General features: G+C 44.6%; 1 protein-coding gene across 1 annotated transcript; it reads left to right on the top strand.

The window, feature by feature from the left end:
* The first annotated feature begins 1,823 nt into the window (after nucleotides 1–1,823).
* LOC125765916 (uncharacterized) lies at nucleotides 1,824–23,211 on the top strand. Its single transcript, XM_049431445.1, has 3 exons — nucleotides 1,824–3,374; nucleotides 20,516–21,559; nucleotides 21,628–23,211. Exons 1-3 carry the CDS (start codon nucleotides 3,372–3,374, stop codon nucleotides 22,669–22,671), a joined length of 2,091 nt encoding a protein of 696 aa, XP_049287402.1. The 5' UTR covers nucleotides 1,824–3,371; the 3' UTR covers nucleotides 22,672–23,211.
* Nucleotides 23,212–23,683: the final 472 nt, after the last annotated feature.

Genomic DNA, 23,683 nt, shown 5'->3' with positions numbered 1-23,683 from the left:
GCTAACATTTTGTTGACGGAATTGTTAACTCGTTGATCGGAAAAGGATTGACGATTTAATGAAAAAGTAAAATGGAAATTAAAAAAAGCTCCACAAAATATATTTGATCTCGTGATGCAATAGAAATGGAAAATTACGAATGAAAAGGGAAAAAATCGAAAAAATAATTAAACGCATTTACCATAGTCGGATTGTGGAATTAGAGAGAGAAGAGAAAAAACCCATCATGATGAAACAGATCCCATTAATCTGCAGCATCACAAGATGCGAAACACTGTTTCAACAAATAAACAGAAGAAAAGACAATCTTCTACCCTTGTAACACGAGCCGGGATACACTCGCAGGCAGAGAAACATTTTGTTACAGTCGAAAAGTGACAGAACAAATGGAAAAAAATGAACAAGTATAAGTAAAACCTAGGCATTAATCTCTTTCAAAACCGCTACCCAGGTATGAATGGGCTTGAAATAGTTCAATCGAAATCCTGCGAAAATCCTTGTAAATCTTCTGATCCCGGATCAGATATCTAGGGCTCCCCCGGAATCCCCGAAAGATGGTGAGCGAAATTCGACGCATCCAGGGCGTTTGTCCCGTGTGCCCTTTCCTGCTGTACCGAATCCAAGGTCGTCTGTTTTGTCAAGCAATTTTCATTTAAGTTTCAAAACCCACCGTACCAGAATGGTCCACACAAAAGGACGGTATAGCGTTTCTTCGAACGGGGCAACCTTCGGGCAGGAATTGAGCGGATGCTTAGAAGGCCAAAAGAAAAAAGGAATAAAGTGCTTAAGAAAATGTTGTTCTAAATGAGGGACACGAAAGCACGATTGGTGGCTGGTTTTGCTTTCGAATTCTCAGAAACTAAGATTCTTTTACGGTTTGAAAGTAGGCCTAAATCAACTAAGGTTAAGTTTGTGGAAGTTTATACCGACACCTGTGTCAGTTTGTGCATGGGAAGAACACGGGTTTTTGGAACGTGTCGTGAAATAAAAAAATAACACTCTCTCGAAGGATTGTTTTTCTAACGCTTTTGTGTTTTTTTTTGCTAGCAAACTTAAATTTCAGATTCACTGTTTCACACATACAAGATAAGGTGAGAAAGAAAAATAAATAAAGATGACCCACCTTTATATTCCGTTCCAGCAGTGTGTATTTATTCAATGCGTAAAAATTCCCATTATCATATTTTTTCCCCCACAAATACTTATTCACACACTAGTGGAAAAAGTTCTGCAATTACTGTCCAAACATCGACAGCAATTTCGATGAATAATTGCCTATTTGTTGAAGTGCGACAGCCATCGACAAACGCAGCTAAATGATGCGATTCGAAATATTTAATCCATAATTGACGGATAATCGTCGAAGGGCAAAAAAACGTCAGCGCAAAACGCAATTGCCTAGCGCATGCCATAATCGGACCGGACCATTAGTATCGTTTAGGTTCGGAACGAAATTGACCCAATGGCGGTAAGAAAGTCCACCGATGGAACGTGATGAGCGAGCAAACGGCAATCATCTGCGCTGCGCTTAAAATAATTAATTTGTTGGCACATGGTGGCGCAGCTTCATCAAGGGCCAACAGGAAAGACTGCACCGGTGCAGTAGGTTCCGTTCGAGGGCTCGTGAATATGTAAGCAGGATTGATGGTCACGCTGAGAAACGGTTGGTCGAAGAGAAACGTTTGGCGAATGATTGGTATGAAACGGAACGAAACGGATGAAAGAGAAGCCATGAAGTAATGAACCGGTTTTGTAAGAGACTGTTTCAGGACACCAGCGACGAACCTCTCGCGGAAGCGTAAACCAAAACAAACAAAAAGCTATCTTTTCGAATAGTTTCATACAGACGATGCAAATAAAGCAAATAAATTAACAGTACAGGAAAAATTGTGTCGATCGTCTTTTTTTTTCTTAGTTTTTTCTCGTTGAATAAGTCACGTAGCATCACAACTTGTTAGCATAAAAGTGAGCTTTATGCATCGTGTATATGCCTGCAATTGAGTAATATTCCAGAGAAGCTATCGGTGGAGTAAAACGTGCGCAAGTGGCTCAGGCACGGGCCCACTTTCGTTTTCCGTTATTTCACTTTCGCTCTCTCCAGAGACCTGCTGCGGCAGCAGAACGCACCTTTCACCGGCATCAAACTGTCAAGTTGTTAAGCAACATGCGTATAGGTACTCTCCGTATCTCTCGTTTGGGGTTTTTTTTTGTTTTGTTCGCTGCTCTTACCCCTTTTACCTATGCATGGAATTTACGGGAAGGGTGAAAGCAGCAACCCCCAAAAAAAGTGGTTCGTAGCTCTGATCTCACGTGGGATCGCGCACAGGGGGGAACCGTTTCCGAGAGCGAATCGGTACCACAGGCGGGAGAATCCATTTGCTCTCCGCTCTGGCAGATATGACGAGCTGCATCTAGTGGGGATCATCTTTCGTGAGCTTGCGAGCTACGCCGTGGAATCCAGCTCCACGCAGCTTCGGCCAGTTGTATTCCGTTTAATAAGGTAGTTCAGTCGTCTACCATTGACATTTGATAATACACCGCGAAAGTATTCACACCGGGTAAGCGATCGTGTTGTGCACCGATCGCTTTGTGTTTCTGTGGGGCTAATTTTAAATTTGTGTCCCGAAACATTTTTTGGGGCCTTCGTAGCGCATCGTCGGTAGCTGGATAAAAGCATACTCGGGTGAGCTGTTGCGTTGCGTTGGTTTGCTACAAAACTCGACCGTGTCACAAACCGTGTCTTTGGCCGTGCAGTGCGAAAAAAAAGAGGTATCTTCCCCGAAGAACCGAAACAACAGGAACGGATAGTACGAAAGCATTTAGGACGGACAGAACGTCCCACACGTGACCGGAATCCGGAACAGGCGGAATTACGTGCCACGAGATTTTCGGGGGCCATTTCTTTGCGAAACAACATTTGCAAGCCGGGTAACCCGTACGGCATTCGAGATTCGTGTGAAGATTCCCCACGGTCGGGGAAGGTTAATACGTCCTTTACGTACGAAATGTGCATCGTGGAGGTGAAAGTGTTCCAATAGTGGTCAAACCCCGTCTTATCGTAAAAAGATACAAGACGAATACAATACGAGTGCCAGTGACGGTGTATTATTTCTTTCGTACCGCATACGATTTAGGGATACACGAAAACCATCCTTTCCAAACACGGAAACAAAAAAAAAAAAGTTCATTGATCGTTGAATTATACGGTGTAGTTGGGGTTTTTTTTGGGTGGAGAAATATTCAATTTCCTCCTGAATAAGCTACCGAAAACGCTGCTATTCTGACGAACATTTGCGTGCTCTTTCCGTACCGACATTTCCATCGAACGTTCGTCTGCTTGAAGCACAACGAAGACACAACGAAAAGCGAAAATGGTAAGTGATTGTTTGCTCATTCCACTAATGGGTAATGCGGGGACACCGAAAAAAAACGTGCTAAAAAGTGGCAAACAGTGTCTTTTCGGGGGAAAGATGTGGTACTCTTTCCGGCCGTTTCCGGTCGTTGGGAAAATGGGAAAACGACAGCATTGAGATGTTTTTTTTTCCAGCAAGCAGGGGAAAACGAAACACATTCTTAAATTGAAAAACTATCATTTAAAGAACCTGTTACTGGATCATTATGCAAGACATCGATCAAGAAAAAGGCTGTCTTAATCTGTTTTTTTTTGGAAACGTGTTTGTTTAACATCAAAATAAAACGTATCAATTCGGGTTCCATTGGAAATCGTTTGTGCTAAAAACATTCCACGAATGATATAATCGCTTACGCCAACGGAATAAGTGGGATTTCTTCTTCAACAACCAAAAAAAGAAAACAGAACTGTAGCTGTACACTTTAACATCCGGAATCCTGTCAGTTTCAAAAATTGGTTTCACATCAATGGCTTTTCACAAAAGCCGTCTAGCTAGCTAGGTCTTGAATTCCAAATTGAGCAGTCTTGAGCAGAACCCGGGAGAAGGCCGGGAATGAAATCAACCGAAGCTGACGGTAAAAGACGCGCGAGACGGAACGTACAGCCGGGTTATCAATAAATTAAAAGAGAAATTCGAACAAACAGCGGCGTCCCAAAATGCGGGAAAAGAATTTTACGATTCGTATCATAAAGACGTCGTTTGGAAGGCTGACAGAGTAAAGGATGCAATAGAGAGGAGAAGAAAGAGTAGGAGAAAGAGAGGCAAAGAGTATCCCCCCCCCGAGGGAGGGAGGTAGAGTCGGGAATGAAATGTGGACGCATTGTGAAACCAGAGGAGAAGCATGGGAATATTCAGGTGGAATGAATTTTACAACTTTCCGGGTGGGTATCGAAAGTTTTTCGCTTTCGGTTTCGATTGCGATGTTTCGAGCAGCATGTTTGGCTGTACTTTCTTACTGTACACACTCTGAAATATCTGTTTTATCGTTTAAAGACAAAATTAACCACAGAAACAGGGAGAAACTCGGTGCAAGTTAATGTTAGAGGCATTGATCCAAAGACTTTGTTGATTAATTGAAGATGGTTTTATTGGAGGAACTCTTTGTTGCAATTACGTACCAAAACGATGATTTGTTTCCGTGTATTTGATCGTGAGAAAAATTACATCCACATTGCGCAACGTGATTTAGAGACAGATCGGTTAAGATATTTAATTTAAAGATTATTCCCTCAAAACTGGTCCATTTTATAGCGCCCAATAATCTTCTTCACCAGGAGATATTGATGTTCGGAAATGTAAACCCCATCATAAAGGGGAATCAAGATCAAGGGCTGGTTTCTTTTTCGATTAAGAATGCATCCAACTGATGTTGCATCGTCATCATCCACCATCTCAGCAAAACATTCATCTCAGAACGAACGGACGGTCGGATTTGGGCTGTAAAGTTGATATTTTTTGCGCAATGATCAGGCAAGAATCATTCTCTGCTTCATTAAACCGATACATCAACCGAGTGGTGGATGGTTTGTTTTTGATGCCTTTGTACGCTTTCGGTACCCAAATTAAATGCCTTTTTCCCTTTTCCCAACAAAAAAAACAAGCAATTAACTGATGTTCGGTGATAAAAACGAAAAATGATGCGTAATACACAAAGGGAAAAGAAAACCACTCTCACTCTCTGCTTTCATCGTTCTGTGTGGGGCGATCCTCAACAAAAATCAACCCCACCCAACGGCATTAACAAATCTTTCTTGGCATGCGATTTGTAAGCAAAATCTTTCACCCAATAATTTATGCCACTCTCAGTCAAATGGGGAGTTTTCTCCTCCCCGTGCGCGTAGGTAGCAAACCGGAATTGAATGTTTTGACATGCTTACTCTCACTGTCTAACACATCCTCGCCAGCGGTGAACAGCCGACCCGATAATCGAATGATTGATCGTGTATTGGGGCAGAAATATGGGTGAAAGGTGGATGAGACGCCTTTCGTGACTTGACAATTTGTACGGCGAAACTGAGCCACTATCTTGAATAAATCCCTCGGCTCGGAGTATTGACGCACCGCTGCTACGGTCCATTAACGCCTTGGGAGCACCGTTTAAGGGCAGCGATACAGGAGACTAGAGTTGGGTCTCCTCCGAATATCCCATTCCCGTTACTTGTACTTGTAGTTCCGCGGAACGAATAGTTTCTTCGACGATGAAAGAATTTCTCATCTTAGCTAATGGCTTCACTTTTTGTGTTCGCTTTCGGAATGAAAACATTCCTATTAAAGAATGAATCTTCTGAATCAATTATACTGCTAATGGTAAAGATATCCTTGTTTGTATGAAACTATCAGCAGGAACATCTTGGTGTGGCTTTTTGGCACTTAAGATACTCGAGCTTATGAAGATTAAGACCTTTTTCTATTTATTTCACAACCATTTCCTTCAAAGTTTATTTACCGAAAGACTTCGAGGACATTGAGTTAGTTTCGGCTATAGCAAAGCACGAATATTGTTTAGATAGAGTTTTGAGGCGATGGAGCTATTATCCTAACTCGAGTAGCTTTATAACAATATTAAGCTATTAAAAATGATTCTGCATCCAGTGTGTCTCTTTTTTTGATTATATCATTCTAGATTGAAAATTTTACCATTAATTGTATACTTTAGTCATATAAAGATATTGCATTTCTTCTCTTCAAACTTGTTCCCAACGGCGATTAAATCTGTATTAAACCATCACCTCTATTATCTTCAATCTTCACTGCTCATTATAGCCTTTTCTAGTGTAACTTTTTATTGGGCATTTATTCTTGAATTAACTGCGTTTTTTTGGGCTTAAATCAACTTTGTAAACGCTATTTCATTTTAGGGTTTTTACACCAACAAAACACATTTCGGTTCACACAAAAATTCAATTATAAAAATTTGAAGCACCTTTAAAACTAGCTTTAAAGCTCTGATTTGACTGAATCTTTTACGAACTTAACGAACTTTAACCAGAAAAAAAACTCATCTCCTATCTGAAACTGCAAACATCTTCCCCGTGAGTGATCCGTGAGATGAAGCCATTTATTACCGCATGGCTAGAGCGTTATGAACTCGTTCGTGTGCAAGCGATCGGTGCAACTTCACACATACCATACACTCGCATACCATGAACCTAGACACCGGTTCTTACTCACGTGTATTTTTTTGACTCTTTTTCACAAACTATATCAGCTCGGGATGCAGGAGACGTTTTTTTCTCCTGCTAGTTCCACAACTACTGGTGCGTTCCAGAAGATTTCACATTTGAAACGGTTCATTTCCGCCATTCGATGACATTCTCGCGCTCATCGTCTACAAAGTGTTTCCACACACAGAGATGACACGTGCTGCACCGTATCGCACGATGCGTAAATTCATAGCGGTGCAGCAGAATGTTAAGACAGAAGCGAACCGGCGCTCAGACACGCACGCTTCATTCAGCTGTGCTTTCTCCAAATATTTCATCACGGGAACGGGAAACCGAAGCTTATGGACAATTTATTTGGGTCACCAATCACGAAAGTGTTAATGGGCTAATTGAGTATAAGCGACCGTTCGTATGGTTTCTTTGCATGTCTTTAAATGTTATATACTGCCAGAAACATATAGCTTCCGTCCGGTTTGACAAGATTGATTAGCTGCGAAAAGTTGATATATTACGATCATCTGTGAATTTCGACTTCATTTCAACGGAAGCAATTGCCGAAAAGACACCAACTGCCAGCGGCCACAATCGGACAATGTAAGCTTTTACTTTCAGAAATCTAACTTTCTATTTCCATGCAAAATGAAACTAAACGAAGTAATATTGGATCGTTTTAATAGGAAGTATTTCAATTAGGAGCTTGAGAGAATTGGGTCATCCTCATCAGGTTCTAAAATCGTTCGGAAAGAATGTGTAAAGCAGACGTACAGTGATAAGATATGCAACCCATTTGTGTTTTTTTTTCTTCGAGCCAAATTAATCTTCCCCAAAAACCTGAAAAGACTTTCTTTCATCTGCCTGTTTGTTTGGTTTTCATCAAATACATTACCATATCAACATATGTGAGATATAGCATCACATTTCGGTGAGACTGTTTCATATGCATGCGTACGGCTTTATGCGCATATATTGGCCTGTCGAACCGTTTCTATATTTATGTGGATTTATTTGTAGTCTTAGCAGCATCCATTTTCTATTTGCCACCGACTAATTGGTTTATCTAGCATTGGAATACTTTCTTAAAAGGTGAAATCATCTGCTCGTCTATGATGAATGAATAATTGCGTCGTACGATCCCCACCTTAATGCCGCATTCCGGATGAGAGTTTAGTCAAAGTGCGTTATTGAACCGTTTATTTGCTTGGCTGGAGGTATTTATTTCTCCATTTCATGCACCAATTAATACTGTGTTAATAAATTACACCATAATGATTATATTTGAATATTTGTAATCAACTTTATTCACTTATTTATGAACTCTTTTCGGTGAACAGATCCGGAGTCCGATCGGTTTTATGCCACAGCCCGTAGAATTCACTTTTTAATCATTAAAAAAGCAGTTGAGCAATAAGAAATGCAGTTGAACCACTTGTTTCCCTTTTTTATGCGCCTCAAGATGGCTTTCGGAGTACCCTTCCGCGAGTTCCTCGACTAAAACTAGCATCAAAGGGCAGTGGTGATTGCAAGAAATGAATTCAAATGTTATACAATCCATCTTTCCAAGTCAGCTCTTATTTCTTCTCGCTACTCAGAACGAACATTGGAGATCACCACTTGACGTCAAACGATGGATGAAGTTTTTGCTGTCTTCAAACGGGAACTCAACGACTGCAAAAGTCGCCGGGTTTTGATGTAATACAGTTTATCCATTCAGACACATGTAAAAGCTTTTGCACAACAATTTGCATTGCTTCGGTGCCCTTTTAGCAGCCGCCAGATGGTTTGATGATAATCATTCTTGAGCTGTTGAATATTTTGCTTTCAGATTATTATGATGTCCGGGAATTTACAACCTTTCTTCATTTATGGCTTCTAAATAACTGCTTGTTATACCAAAAATGTCAAACCTTTTCTGAGATAATTTTCTCACTTCGTACAGCAAATTTTTGTGATTGTTTTTATTAACGTTAAGTTGAGTTTCACCTGAATAAGATTTTTTTTGTTTCTCAAATTTCCTTTATGAAAATCGTTTTGCAAAAAAACCCGAAATACTAGAAGAAATACGTCTTCATTTCGAGAGAAACAGCCAGTATCACCCGTTATCTAGGATAACACACCGTATGGTGGATCATGAAATTAATGTGAAAAATTCTATCCCTCACACACATATGTACACCCCCGATACACTGCTTGTTCGAGCAAACGAACGACTCAATTATGTAGCTGCAGCACACAAATGTTCGATCGGTCGAAAAAGAAAAACACAGGCAAAAAAAAGTTACTCAACAGCAGCAATTTCCACCGAGCTAATGGAAACCCTTCGTGATTGTACCTTTATCATTTGATCACGTCTCAACGCCGCGTCGTGGGTGGGTAGAATTCCGTGAAGTGGTAACCGATTTCATGGATATCAACTTCAAGGATTTCAGATGAAGCTCTCATGGTGAGCGAACAACCACCATTTCCATGTACGCCCGTACGCATAGAAACAGGTGATAAAATGAAAACTGTTACGTGGTTTGCAAGTGATTTTGGTACGATTTTTTTTATTGTTGAAATTTTGCTTGAAATATCTGAAATTGAAATCCGAGCATAACTAGTAATCGGAAGAGAATCGAAATGATTCAATTTTTTTGGGGGTGTTGTTAATCAATAAGGACTTTAAAGAACGAAAAAAAGTGAGTTTAATGGGAAATTTGTGTTGAATTAAATATCTCAATATCAAACATCAAAACGTTGCTCCCATTCATCAATCGTTTCAGGAAAGAAACAAATTAAAGATGGTAGGCGAAACACCAGAAATACACCATTCATCCTTTCCTCGCGGAAGGGAACAAATGAGTTTGCTTTAATTTAACGCAAGCGCATTCCAGTGACAGTACATTCATCCGGTGTCATCTCGTTTCAGCTCGAGTGTGTCAAGAGGTCAACCGTTTTTTGCCCACCCGCATTTCTTTTCCTGCACGCACCACTCCTTATCTAAACTAGTTCAACCAGCTCCGATGCAATGCATTTTCCCGCATTTACTTACGCCTGTTCGCATGTTCACACTTCAGCTCGAACACTGCCCGGCACCCAACAAAAAGGGGGGGGGGGATAGAAACAGGGAGTGAAATTATTTATTACAAAAGCACTTGCTTTCACGAGTTGTTCACGTTGCCACTCTAGGTTCTCGATTTCCATACCGCATAAACGGTACGGTACGGACATGCCGAACCGTTCACGGTACGCTCGGTACGCCGGGTTCTCTGGTTGGTCCAAGTAAACGATCGTAGTGACACAAACAATCGGAAAGCATTTGCCACCAGATGCACTCTGCTAGATGCACCCGGATGAATGCATAAACTGCACTGCATTTACACCGGACCGATGCAAGAACATTGTTACATCATAAAAGATTATGATTTACGCACAACCGCTTGATGGATGGAAGCATGGAATCGTCCAAGAGCGAGGTACGAGATTTTTTTTCCTCTCCAAATCCCGCATAAGTTGACAATGGGTTTTCCCCCCTCGGATCGGGGAAAAACTAAGTCGGAAAAGTGGCAATCTCAAGGGTAAAAAGCCAACGGAAACCAATGCCAATGGTTGATGATATCGGACAAAGCGCGAAATTTATGCTTCCTCATCGGATACAATCGATCGTTTTCTGTTTTTTCTGTTTTTCTTTGCTTTGTTTTACCTTACCGATCGATTGAAAAGGAAATGGAAAATCACCGAACGTCGCCAAGGGCGTCACGGTGTATTGTTTGATTAAGCAGATGACTTTGAGATAAGAAACTCGTTCTTGGGTGCTTGGACCCGGTGGTGTGCTCTTGATTAATGGTTTGGCCCTTTTTCTTTTGCAACCGTTAGATACCGAGTTTGCAACACAATTGACCCACTAGTGGGGGGGACTAAAACAAAGCCAACACTACGGTACAGCTCGGTAAGACGTGTGAAGCGTTGTTATCTTTGTTAAATAATTATTAAGATACAAAGGTAAACCAATCATTCCTTCTACCTGGTACCGAACGGATCGGATCTGCTCATCGGAAGTGAACGATGGAAGCGTTGTTGGGATGGAGTTGATTGATTGAGTGCATATCGGAGCGAAAAGGTGCAAGTGCTGCCACAATCGCTTCGAGGAGCCGCTGGGTTCGTAGCTTCGTTGGTGCTGCTATGCTGGTGTAGTTTATGCTATTGCTTGCTTCATCTGTTTCCATCCAGCACGGACCGGGTTGGTACGCTAACTCCTTTTTGTGAAACGATAAAAGGCTATCACATTACATCGGGTGGGGGGCGGGTTTAGCTGGATGTGCTGAAGAAAATGGCCACAAACACAAACGAATTGCAAGAAACCGTTCCAGAGCTCGCTTCGACTCAAGTGCTACACTAAGTTAGATAAGTACCACGTGTGAGGTGTTCGGATTGAGGCTACCAATTAAGAACGAAATCTCTGCTACTGTGTGATGTACATACGGATGGGGAACGCAAACACGTTGTTCTTGTGTGTTCAGCATTACCGTCCGAGATTCATCGACATGGATGTAAAGCCAAATAGATAGCATTTATCACTGTGTACCGGCAGGTGGCAGGCTAATCGTTGCCGTGCTTGAGTAACTAAGAGAATGAAGTGCATTGCCTTGAATGCATACAAATGTTGGATTGGATTGAATTGTAGCATTTTCTACAAATCCGAATGTGTGACGAGAATTCCTTGGAAGATTTTGTGATAAATGCATTTAATAACAAAAATGGTACAATTGCAATGTTGAATAAATATGCTCGCAATCATCAGCAATCAATTTTGGCTTCACCTAATTTACACCTCATCTTCAACAAATGGCCAAAGTTTGGTTGGTTTCTTGCCTTCCAAACCTTCACAGCCATGTTACGCAACGGCAAATCAAACAACGTCAGTGGCATGTGGCATGTGAACAAGGCAAGGCATCATTTGTGCATCAACTAAGCACTCACTTTCCGCTGGATAAACTCCACTCGGAAGCGTACAAAATCGCCTTGGTAGCCCACATTTACCAAACAATAACAAATCTGCCACACGGTAACAAACGAAACAAACCCATCACAGCCGCGATGTACCATGGACTGGGGCAATTTTGCGCGTGCATCTCTTTTCAGCCAGAGTGGCTGGCTGGTAGTCGGAAGTTGGCTTCTGTGAACCGGGAAGAGAAACCCGTAGACACCGAGAGACGAGACTTGAACCGACCGACGCGCGGAGTGCTTCTGGTGCCGTAAAGCGGCTTAGGATGAGATCGGCGCTGTGTCGATGTAAGATGGCTGTGTAAGAAAAATGAGCAAAGCGAAGCATTCGGGTCGGATGCGAAACATTAAAAGTGAAGGCGAAAGTGGAACAGCTGGAACTATGGCAGGCATCATCTTCAGCATGAGCAGCGCAAGAAAACGCACATTTGCGAGCGTGAAAGCAGCACTTGTGGGGGACACACGGCAAGTAGTCTGTCTCTCGCCCCGAAAGCAGTGCCGACGTAATCTGCATCCGTACGTCCGCATGTAAAGGCGTTGCGTCACGACAATGACCGCGTGCAATTTGGCGCTCGGTATGCGTATCTTCGGGAAGTCGACTGTCGAATCTTGCGCAACTGTGGCAAATTGTGGTGGCTTTGTTTTTCCACTCAAGCGGCAGTATTGCAGCTGCAGCGTGCAGTTGGGATAAGCTTCATATGTGAATGATCATCTACTAATAGTTGGGTTACTACTCAACAACTCATTTTTGTGAAGTCTTTTATCAATTCAAAAGCTCCAAAGCACGGGTGATTTAGATACAAACACCCGAAGGTTACTCGCTTCTTGATGGAATGCTTCAAAAGTGGAGCACGCTCCAAATCTGGCAACGAACTCGCTAAGTATCGTGTTCACTCGTAGCGTATCATAGAAATCTTGGGTATGAATCTTGTCAGAAATTCATTTACTCCAAGGCTTTTGACTGATGCGACCAAACGCCAAACCTGAATAAACCATTGGCGCTACTTAACGACTTCAATGTTAAGTTCTTCAATTATTAACGCTTTACATAAACCTAAACTTCAAGCAGCGCTCTTCTTCAAAGTGGTGATCTGGTTAAAAATCTGGTGTTCCCATTGACAAAAACCACATCACCTTGAGCTTCGGGAATTTGACGCATCTCGCGGAGTTTTAGCGGTTTGCCGTACCCGCGAAACCGTTGTAATGTCATCATCGTCATCATCACTCTCTCTTTCTCTCTGTCTCTTGTCACCTTCGAGCTGGTTGGAGTATGCGACCAACATCCATCTTAGTTTGGTAAAGCAGTCGATGTCATTTAGGGCATGGTTTTCTAAGCACCCTTCAATGGTACCGACATTGGGCGACCTAACGGCTGCTTTAATTAGACTAATCTGTGTGTGTGTACGTGTGTCCCGACGATGAACCAAGTTGAGATCTGAAGGATGTTGCGTCCTGAAGCATATGTTGCCCTTGAAGTGTAAGCGTACCGTCCAAACCGCCAAGAACAGGTGTGCCAACGGTGAAGAATGTGGCCCCAAAAATGATTCATTGCCTCATTACGCCGAGAGGATGATTGCGTGCGTACTCGAAAGACGCACTGATGGACCATTCCAAAGCACACGCATTACATTGCCCATGAAAGTGGATTATCTCATCCGGGGTAAATCCGGCGTTTCGAGTTTCGTGCGGCATGTGTGAACTGCTTAAACGTTTCCGTTTTCGTGTTTCTTTCCCGTTTTTTTTTTGGGGCGTGTGCTCGAAGCCTAACAAACGTGTTATCGCACGTGTGGGAGAGAATTGTTAGGCCCTTTTTTCTTTTCTTCTTAAAGCTACCAAAAGCGACTACCAGAGTATAGAAGTCGTTTACTTTCGAAACGCGCGTTTGTGTGGTTTCCGCACACGCATGCAGGAAAGCTTTACGATATTGAGCTACCATTTTGGTCCGTAGCATCGGAGGAACGCAGCCCAAAATCGGGGGGAGCTTTCGGAAGGAAGGGATCCGAAAGTGTTCCCGCGGGGAACATATTACAATCTCCGCATCAACCACAACATAATAAAGCAAAAGATGTATATACAGGCGGAAAAAAGAGGACGGAAAATGGGAGAGCTGTAACGATGCGAAAGAGGAAAAAAAAGTGAAGAGACAGAGAGAAAGAAAAAAGGGACGCAACAAAAAAAGATGGAGAAAACACCACGATACATCTGGTGTGGCGTTAATGAACGTGAACAGACTTGGAAAAGGTTAACTGCCGGTAATGTCACGTGGAATTTGATCGAATTTTCTTTACCCCACTTCACGGTGTCGGTTTTCTACCGGCTTCCCGCATGCCGCACATTATTGGATCTGCCTTACTGGCCTTTGTATTGTAATTACGTCTCGAGAGTCAATTTAATGTTACCCCGTTTTATCGCGTTAACGTTGCCCATACGAGCCCCCGCCCGGTCGTAACTGATACTGGCCCCGGAGAGGGAGATCCAGTAACTTTGATGGAAAAATGTCATGCAGCGACGACACGACTATTGGCAAGTGGTAAATTGGATCTGATTCCGCGAATCTGAAATCTCGATTTAAACTACCTCGATTCGATGGAGTTGAACTGTGCTTTATTAATTGTTCAAATATGAAAAGAACTCATTCGGCGTAACTCGTGCACAGGGGAAAACGATACGTGTGCCTCCAAAGCCATTAGGATGAAAGACCGCTCTAAAGATCGTTCCACGAATGAGTTGTAAAATCACCCGCCAAAAAGTCGAGCCAGAAATGAAACGAATCATTTGCAACACAATCCACCTGATGTAGATTCGGATTTCAACGTGTGGCAGTTGCTGCTATTCCTCACCTGTTAGCTTTTAGCCACTTCAGCGACTCATCAAATTGTTTTGAAAAAAAAAACACATCTCCCCTCTCCGAGCCGTCCTTGAAAGCAATCGGAGCAAAACCGGATGAAACTTGAGCGCCGGCGCTTGTCTGGGGCGGTGTGGAAGATTCGCAAAAATCTACGATCTAAAAATCTGCTCTCAATCTACTATTACAACGATCTACTACCCGTTGCCAGATGCGTTCGCAGCACCAAGAGCGGTTGCTCTTTGGGTCAAGGCTAGGCCATACCCCCCGGACGATGAACGAGCAGTTCCACCATTTCCGGAAAACGGGTTCGCCGACGGGCTCTACTAAACCTGTAGATATTTGTCTCCGGGCGCGTAAAAGACGCGACACGAAGCGTTGGGAATGGGGCGGGCGTCTAATTATGGAAAAACCCGTACACCGAGTGTCGTAGTGCAAATGGGCAGATTGTTCAGCGGGCTCGTCTGGCGACCAGCGGCAGAAGAAAGCAACGGAAGCGTGGAAAATGTTTTCCACCCCGTTTGGGCTGCTGAAGCTTCCAGTTTCAACGCATGGCGCCAGGTCAGGGCAGCTAAGGCAAGCTCATTAAAAATTCATGAATACCATAATTCGGTTCCCCTGACGCCAAGTCTCACCACCAACGCTTGCGTAACCCATCCCCAAAAAGGGTCCGGGTCCTTTGACCCGAAGTCCCGCACCACCATGGAGCGTGTAGGCATGGATGTGCCCGACTAGAACCGATCTGACTCGACAGCGTGCTTTCGACCATTTTTCGTTGATTGGAATTTCAAGTTTAATTAGCTGCGCCACCCTGTGTGTACGCGGCTTGTACTGTTGCGAGCAATTACTCTCCTTCGATGGCTAATTAATGCTACGTTCGGTCTTCATCCTTTAAAAATCCCTTTTCGCGTTCTTCACGCGCGTCACGCAGTCATCAACAACTCAACGGCATCACAACATCGATCCTTCCACCGCACAGCCTACACGAAATCGTTGGAGAGATGCTGGAATGGGGCTTTTTTTTCTCCCCCTTCTGTTTGCCTTCTTTGAACCAACTCAATCGAGCAAAACCAAATGGATCCTGTGCAGGTCATTTGATAGTCGCATCCGGCAAACTTTGTTCAAGACTGCACTTCAAAGGACACTGCCGTTGAAGTGTCGCAAGAAAACGACGAATCCCTAGAGTTGTTTTCTCTCCAACTTGAGCCCTTGCGGCAGCTTTTCTTCACTGTTGCTTCACTCGAAGCAAAAGGGCGCAGCATGTACCGGGTGTAGACAGTGGGAAACACGATACCTTCGACTCGACCCGTGCTGATTGACAGTTCAATTTAGTGTCATTCTCCCCCAGGTATAACCGAACTGGTTTCGAGACAGCAAGAGGCCATGGTCAACGCTTTAAGCACTTTTTTTTTCTTCCTCTCTGTCTCTAAACTTCCCATGGAAAGAAAACGGGCCTCAACGGGATTTGTACCCAGGGTTTTAGTTCTCCCTAGTTGACACGTGTTTCACGGTAGCAAAGTTGGAACCTGTACATGACACACGTGCTAGAGAGACGTTCCGAGTCGGTCGAACTTGGTGCTGCATAAAGCCATCACACTTCCGGCTCGTTGGTTGCAATCGTGACAAATATCTGCTGATGAGTATTGACAAGCAGCTCGAGTGTTGGTTGATTGCATTTTTTTTTTGCTTTGCTTTAGCCCCAAAGCTCTAGTGCGTTTTCGATATCACCCGTTTTGGTAATAAAGGTCACCTGGTAAAGGTATCGTTCCGCACAAATGAAGAAAAAGCAAATGTGGGAGAGCTTTCGGTTTTGCTGATGCTTTTGTACATTGAAATAAGCGAGATCAAATGATGCGTGGAATAAGAAAGAAGTAACTTATTTTCTAGAAATATTTGTTTTTTTCTTTGTTACTGATTTATATTAGTGTGTGTGTGTTTTTTTTTTGGTCGATAATAGACAACTGATCTTCATGAATCGAATGCCATTCCTACGCGAAAACGTAAATTTGTGTGCTTGCTGTCTAAAAAATCCCGCACAAAATCCGTTGATTGCAAAAGATTCCGATCATTTTTTGGGGAACATTTCAATCATCTCGTTAACAACTTTCTTCCCACCTGACCAGACATGGAACCAAACAAGTATGAGAAAGAAAAAAAAAAGCCAAAATCCCCCAACCTATTGAACGGGACAAGGCTGTGTAGAAATTGTAAGAACACAATTTAGCAGGAATGTTCCATTCCGACCATTCCATTTTACGCAACGATTGTTTTCGGTTTGCCGGGGGCCGAAATAACGCCGGAAGTTTAAAATCCCTCCAGGGTTGCGCTCCCGCACGAGTTGTGGAGAATTTCTCGACCAACAAACGGCAACTTATTCTTCGGGATTGTGTAAACGGGCAAAGTCAACATGTTTACTTTCTTCGGATCGCCCTTCGATTGTCGTCCTCCCGGGGGTCAACATTTTGCGCTTGACATAGGAATCCGCTTCCGGTTTGCAGCTACCTTTCACCGCCGTGAGGGGGTGGTTTTTTTGCTGTATGTATGGAGCAACAAATACACAAGAAATACACTTCCCTGTGACCGTGTGTCGACCAACGCGCTTGAAGCATTTCGTGTCCGAATGGCGCGCGAGCGTCACACATGTGAAATTGGAAGCAATAAAATTCGGTGGATACAATTTTGTTTTGCTTGTTTTCTCCTCTCACATAAAATCAATATTTAAATTCCACCGTGCTGACGACAGACGGCCACAACGGCACGAGACAACATATCGATTTACCATACCAGGTGAAACGGACCAAAAATCACCACCCCAGGAAAAAAAAACCGAAAAAAACAACAGTTGTAAAAGAAAGAAATCTCAAATCAACGACAACCTTGCGACAGTATTAGCACCGCTCTCTACACGGCCACACCAAACCTCGAAAATAGTAATTTCATTAAAGCACCGCACACCGCACAGTTCCGGCTGTTGACGATCGGGTCGGCGTCATTCACCCGGTCGCGTCCGTACGCATCATTTGGGAAGGGATGCAGTGAGTGAAACAGGGAAGAGTTTTCGTAAAACTTTCACGCCGTTATGCATCCACCGTTCTTGCACTTGGTCGAGGGTAAGGGAATTGGCGCATCCAGCAGCGCAAACAAAACAACACAGCGCCAAGGAACGCGCGGGTGCCCGGACGTATACGGCCAAAAAACAGTTGATCGACCAGAGTGTGTAAACATGGACAACATGGGCCCTGGCGCCCATCACCTTGGCAACACCCTGCAGTCGTGGAATCGTGGTGACCACCACGCTTTTGGGCACTGACACTGCCTGACACTGACGAACCTTTTTGCCCGGGCGAAACCGCAAACAAGAAAATGTCCCACTTCAGCTGGGACGCCTCTTGCAAAACTGTTAAGGATTCCCATCACTACCAAACTCCGACCTGGCCCATCTCCCCCTTGGCCAGAATTCTAAAGGATCACTCTGCAACGGAATGGACAATTCGCTTTCTGTGTGGGTTCGTGTCTGTGTGCGTTGTATCGCCATCGTCAACTCCTCCAATGTCAGGCGCCCACTCCGAATCGGTCCCACTTGAAGAGATACTTGGCACCGATGGTTTCACTCTTATTTCTCGCCTCGCAGCCATTTCATCTCCATCTCCGAGTTCGAGTTGGTTCGAGTTGGTTCGAGTGTTTGGCAGGGCTGTGGTAATTTCTAGTCCACGCTTGTTCTGTTTGCTTCCAGAATTCATCCCCAGCGGAAACTGAAAGGCCAAGAGGCGAATGGGATTTTACACAGTGTGTGTTCACGCTGAACAAATTGCGACATTTCTCCTCAAACATAGCTCACCGAGATATGCCCGAAGCCAATGGGTGTTGTTGTTGTTGTTGTTGCGGTGAAAGAGTTTGGACAAATCGAATAACATCCCAGCGGAACTTTGCGCCGTAACGCGCGTTACTGAATAGAAGAAAAAAAGCAACTATTTGTTCCCATTATTTACAACACATGCTCAGCTTGCAGCAAAGGTGGCGCATGTTAACAGACTAAAATTTCATTAACAGCGCAGCTTTATCACGGCATTTGCCCCGTGGAACGACAATTTTTCTCCCCCCCGTCGTTTACAATTGATTGGCAAACATTTATCCAAACAAAACAGTGGATAAAGATAAAAATTTTAAATTAAATTCCAATCGAATGTGAAAGTGGTAAACATCGATGCGTTTGTACGTAAAACTCTCCATTTCCTTCGCCAAAGGCTGATTTGCTTCATTCCCGATACCGTGCTGGGCTCTTCGCATTTCTTTTGTCCCATACTCCCGGCATACCATCCGGTACGTCTTATCGAAAGTGAAAGTTTATCCAAATATCAAACTCCCGGACATACGGGAGTGTCAGGCCATAACGTGTATGCGGCTGTATCCCGATGCTGTGGCTTCGATGACAGCAACAACGATCGGAAAACGGCCATCAGAGCTTTCGGGAATAGAGGAAGACGAGGAGGAGGAGCAGGAGGACGAGGAGGGAAGGGTTGGTAGGGAGAGGAAGAAAAAAATCACTCATACTACACACCACATCACTTTCACATCCGCCTGTAATTTACCGTGTGCCGCGATGCAAGATTCGGGCCGATTTTGTCATTAGTTTAGTGTAATTTTATTCCCTACTTGGCCGCACGGTCGTGCGGTTTTTGTGGTTCTTGATTACACTCTCGAGCCACACCCGCCTTGGCTTTCCACGCGCTGGCACGGTTTCTCCCGCGAGGCATGGTTTTATGTTTCGTGTGAACATAACCGTGAAATCGCAATCGCTATTCAATGTGTTGCGTGTGTGTGTGTGTGTGTGTGTGTCTGGGCACAACTATTATGCAAATCCGTACAGCCGGGTGCGTTTTTTTTTGCGCACCTTGAAGTACCATATTAAAATCAAACGCATGACTGTTCTGTGAGAGTCGTGCAGAGTCGTAAAGTCTTTTTTTTTTGTTTTGCTAACCCTCACCCAGGCACTTCAATGAGTGGGTGACAATTTCTTTCGCTTTCCCCCACCGGACGGGGTTGTAACGGGAGTCCTATGCAAAAATAAAACGGTATATGAATGCAAAAGAGGGGACACCAGCTGCCGGTCACGTTCAAAAGACGTCGTCATCAGTAACCGCAACAATGTCATCGTCAGCGCAACCGCCCAGCAACAACAACGGCATCGGCAGCAGCATCCTCGCTCGACCCTGGAGGTGCTTCGGGCAATTAGGTTCCGGTTCCGTAACGGGAAGTCGGGGAATTTCTAATTAAAAACAGCAAACCACCGTGGAAGAAAACGCCATCCGTACCTCGGGCCTTACCGCACCCAGCGTCACAAATCGATACGCTTCGTAGAAGCCCCACTGCTGATGCTGACGATGCTGAGAGGTTACGTCGTTTTGCGTGCCAAAAAAAAACACACGAAAACATACATACACAGAGAATGAAAAACGAAAGTTACCCTTTGCATGGTGAGAGGGAGATGGAGAGAAAGAGAGAAAAAGACAGGGCGGAAGGGGTGGTCGTTCCTTCGTCTGATGACGACCACCACTTTTGCCTTTAGGTGGTTTCGAAGGTGACGATCACTTTCACTCACGGAAACTGACGGAAGAATGAGAGAATACCTGCCATATTTCGGTACAGTGAGATCATAATCTTTATAATGATCGCTTTTTTTTTCGTTGTTCGCCCAGTTGTGAAGTTTCTTCTCCATGTGATTTCGCTAAAAGAGTCGTGCTTTTGTACGAATCATCGGCAAGCAAGATAGGAAGAGAAAACGATCGTCTTGACAGGGAGGAGTGTCCATTATCTGTACGATGGACGTTTCTGCGTTTGGATATCTTTTTCGAACTTAACCTGCGCCCTCGGTTCCCGCTACGGTTCCCATCAGCCATCGGCTAAATGATCGGTCGGGTCAAGTAATCGCAGGTGATCGTGATCACCATTGAGTGGAGCGTGAAAAGATGGATGTTGCCCTTCGGGTGTGGTTGATGATGCAAAAAGCCGACCCAACTGCCGACTCTTTTATTATGATGTGGGAACAACATTAAGCCGCGCCATGTTCCGAACTCGAAATAATCCTGGTTTCTTTTTACTTCTTGTTTTCTTAGACATTTAAGCTCGTCGCGTCGATAGTGTGTGGAGCTCTGCTCCTATCCACGGTTTCTGCTGTGGTGAATAACAATGCAAACCAATCGAATCAGGAAGCTCAACGTAGGGAAGCACCGTTAGCGGATTCGTACGGACCTCCGCCAGCGACTGGTCCCGAACTGCCTGCCCCGGTCTATGGTGCTCCGGCAGTTGCTCACTATCCACCACCTCCACCAGATGTGCCACCACCAGCTCCGGCTCTACCGCCGGTGCAAGTGCCTCACAAGGAGTACGGAGTTCCGGTTCAAAGCTATGGTCCACCAAATGTAAACATTGAGTACGGACCACCACCAGCACCGGCTCCCAAACCCATTTACCATTCATACCCCAAGCCACCTCAATATCATGGACCACCACCGTCGCATCATAAGAAATCTTCCTCCTTCCTGGAGCAGCTGTTCTCGACCTTTGGTTTCGGAGGAAGTGATGACGACCATCATTCCCACCATCATCACGCTCCCAAGCCAGTGTATGGGCCACCATCGCATCCGGCACCTGTTTACGGACCACCTGCGGGACCTGTACTACCTCCCAAACCTGCCTACGGACCACTCATTTCTGCTCCACAGCCCGTCTATGGTCCTCCAATTCATCAGGCACCTCCGAAGCCACTGTACGGTCCGCCGAAACCGGCGTACGGTCCACCGATACAGTCTGGCTTCGCTGTACAGTCGTCTTCCTTCGGACATCAGTCCGGTTCCTTCGGACACCATCCGGGCTCACCGGTCCATGCTCCACCAACTCCACCGGAGATCAAGTGTGACGGATGGAAACCTATTGCCGGACCTGTCGTACAGCCCGAAGTACACGCGCCCGAATCTTCGTACGGACCGCCACCAAGCGGTGACTTTTTGGCCACTCACCATCAGATTGAATCCAGCGGTGTGGGCGTCAGCAGCGGAGATATTGGACTGCAACTACCCAAGCTGGAACATGGACCTGTCTTCAATTCGCACTCAGAACTCCACTCCGGACTGGAACTGCCCAAGGGTAACAGCTACGAGGTAAGAAGGCAGCACAACTATCCAATCTCAGCTATTAACGTACAATGTACTCGATATTCTTCCACCAGGTTCACTCGAACTTTATCAGCGACTCTTACGGAGCTCCTCCAGCAGACTCGTTCCTGCCCGGAAAGTACAAACCATCTTTTGTAAAACCATTACCGCCTCCACCGCCACCACCCCAGAAGCTACACTTTCCACCAGCTCCCCATTACGGACCACCGATGCGCCATCCCGGTCTAGGCATCTCGCACGGCAGCGTCAGTGGAAATCTGAAACCTTGGCCCGTTTCTGGATCGCCTCCGCGACATCCAATCGCTTACCGTCCACCGGTACCGCAGGGTTTAATCGAATCGATCGGCCATGCCGTTGAGCATCAGGAAAACTTTGGTACCAAACCGTCCTACTCCGGTGACGTATATCTTCCTCCACCAACGCGTGATGTGGCACACTCTGGACCTTCTAGCCTGGAATTGAACGCACTACCTTCGGAACAGCCCGCCAAACCGTTCCTCACCCAGCATCAACTGCCCGAGGCGCAAGCTTACGTTCAAGAACCACGCTACCAATCGCACGATATCGTGTCCGTCTCGAGTGACTGTGGACATGGGCCAACCTCCGTGGACGTGCAGCAATCGATCCAAACGAATCAACTTTCTATTGTTGGACCATCGGCAACGGCCAGCTACTCGGCCGATTACAGCAACAACATCCAGGACCATTACGATGGTGCGGGTTCCAGCAGACACGTGCAAACCTCCAGTTTGCCCGGTCTCGACGGTGGTCTTGGCGGGTTAGAGTTGATTTCAGCACAAAAGTCTCAAAGCCTTTCCATACCCGTCCAGGGACAGCATGGCTCGTACCAGCTACAGTTCCAATCGGCCGATCCGCAAGGTGCCGGTTCTGCTCCCCACGAACAGATCCTTTCCGAGGGTTTGCTGCAGTCGATTCTGAGTGCGATTGAACAGCCTCAGCAACATCGAGCAGCGGAGGAGCACGATTCATACGATCCCAATATTGATCACAGCGAGGTGTCTGTGTTTTTGAAGAGTCCCGAAGGTCAGAAAACTCTACAAGATCATCCTAATGGACATATAGGACATAAACGATGAGCTAGCACGCCAACTTGAAAAAAGGAAACATCTCCTCCCTGCCCCCAAAATCATCTCCATTGTTTAACTTATTTCATCCCCTATACCATCCTTTTAAGTAGTCGTCTCCACTGTTGAATGCTGCCTTGTATTGCCTTTCTGCCTCTCTCTCAGCTTAGTTGACTTAAAGCGATCTTAAAGGACTGGTTGGATTGAAGAATATATATCGACAGCTAGAAGCTAAATCCTCAAAAGGATGATGAGATATTTGAAAATGCCAGCGAGAGGAGAGTACGAGCAAGAAAGCAATTGGTAGCATAAAAAGAGAGATATGCTTTGTAATTAAGTATTTAAATATTTCATCTACCGTTGAGCAACACCGTGCCACGGTCGTTATTGTATGGGTCGTATAGGTGTGTGTGTGTATGTGTGTGTGGTGCGTGTAAGCATGAGCATGTATGTGTGTAAAACTTATATGATTACTGTAATGAGCGTATGCTAAGTAGGTGCGAGCAAAATGTAAACTACTTGGAAAAATAAAATCATAAATATCGCGGGAAACACAGTGCCGTTGCATATTAATCGTGTAGTAAAACATACAAAAGCTGACCGAAGCAGTTCCATAATGAAATGGTCATTTCGGTGAGTAAACAGGGATGGTGGAAAAGCACATATAATTAAAGAAAATAAAGGAACATATCATTCCTTTGCAGTAATTACGTAGCGGCTAAAGGTAATGTACTCAACAACAACAAAAAACATTAAACAAAAAATTATGCTTATAGAAATGGCCCCCGGAGCATAAAACAACACGTTTTTCTTTTTTTGTTCAAATCAATAACAAAAAGCTAACATTCGTGCGAATATATTAACCGATCGTCGACACACCAGGCATGTTGGGGCACGTGATAGTTCCCGTGGAGAAAATATATTCACCGAGTCGGCTTGTTTTCTATCGTTTTTTTTTTAATCGCGTGTCTGTACAATTTTACTTTATTTTTTTATGTCAGCAATGCGATAGCAAAAACCTCGA

This window comes from Anopheles funestus, chromosome 2RL (genome assembly GCF_943734845.2).
Source record: "Anopheles funestus chromosome 2RL, idAnoFuneDA-416_04, whole genome shotgun sequence".
NCBI classification, from domain to species: domain Eukaryota; kingdom Metazoa; phylum Arthropoda; class Insecta; order Diptera; family Culicidae; genus Anopheles; species Anopheles funestus.
Note: the sequence above shows the minus strand (reverse complement) of the source record. Positions and strands in the feature narration are given on the sequence as shown.

Excerpts from the sequence above, each read along its gene's own strand:
- LOC125765916 (XM_049431445.1), top strand. Across the intron at positions 21,560-21,627 it reads CCAAGGGTAACAGCTACGAG|GTTCACTCGAACTTTATCAG; the intron begins GTAAGAAGGCAG and ends TTCTTCCACCAG.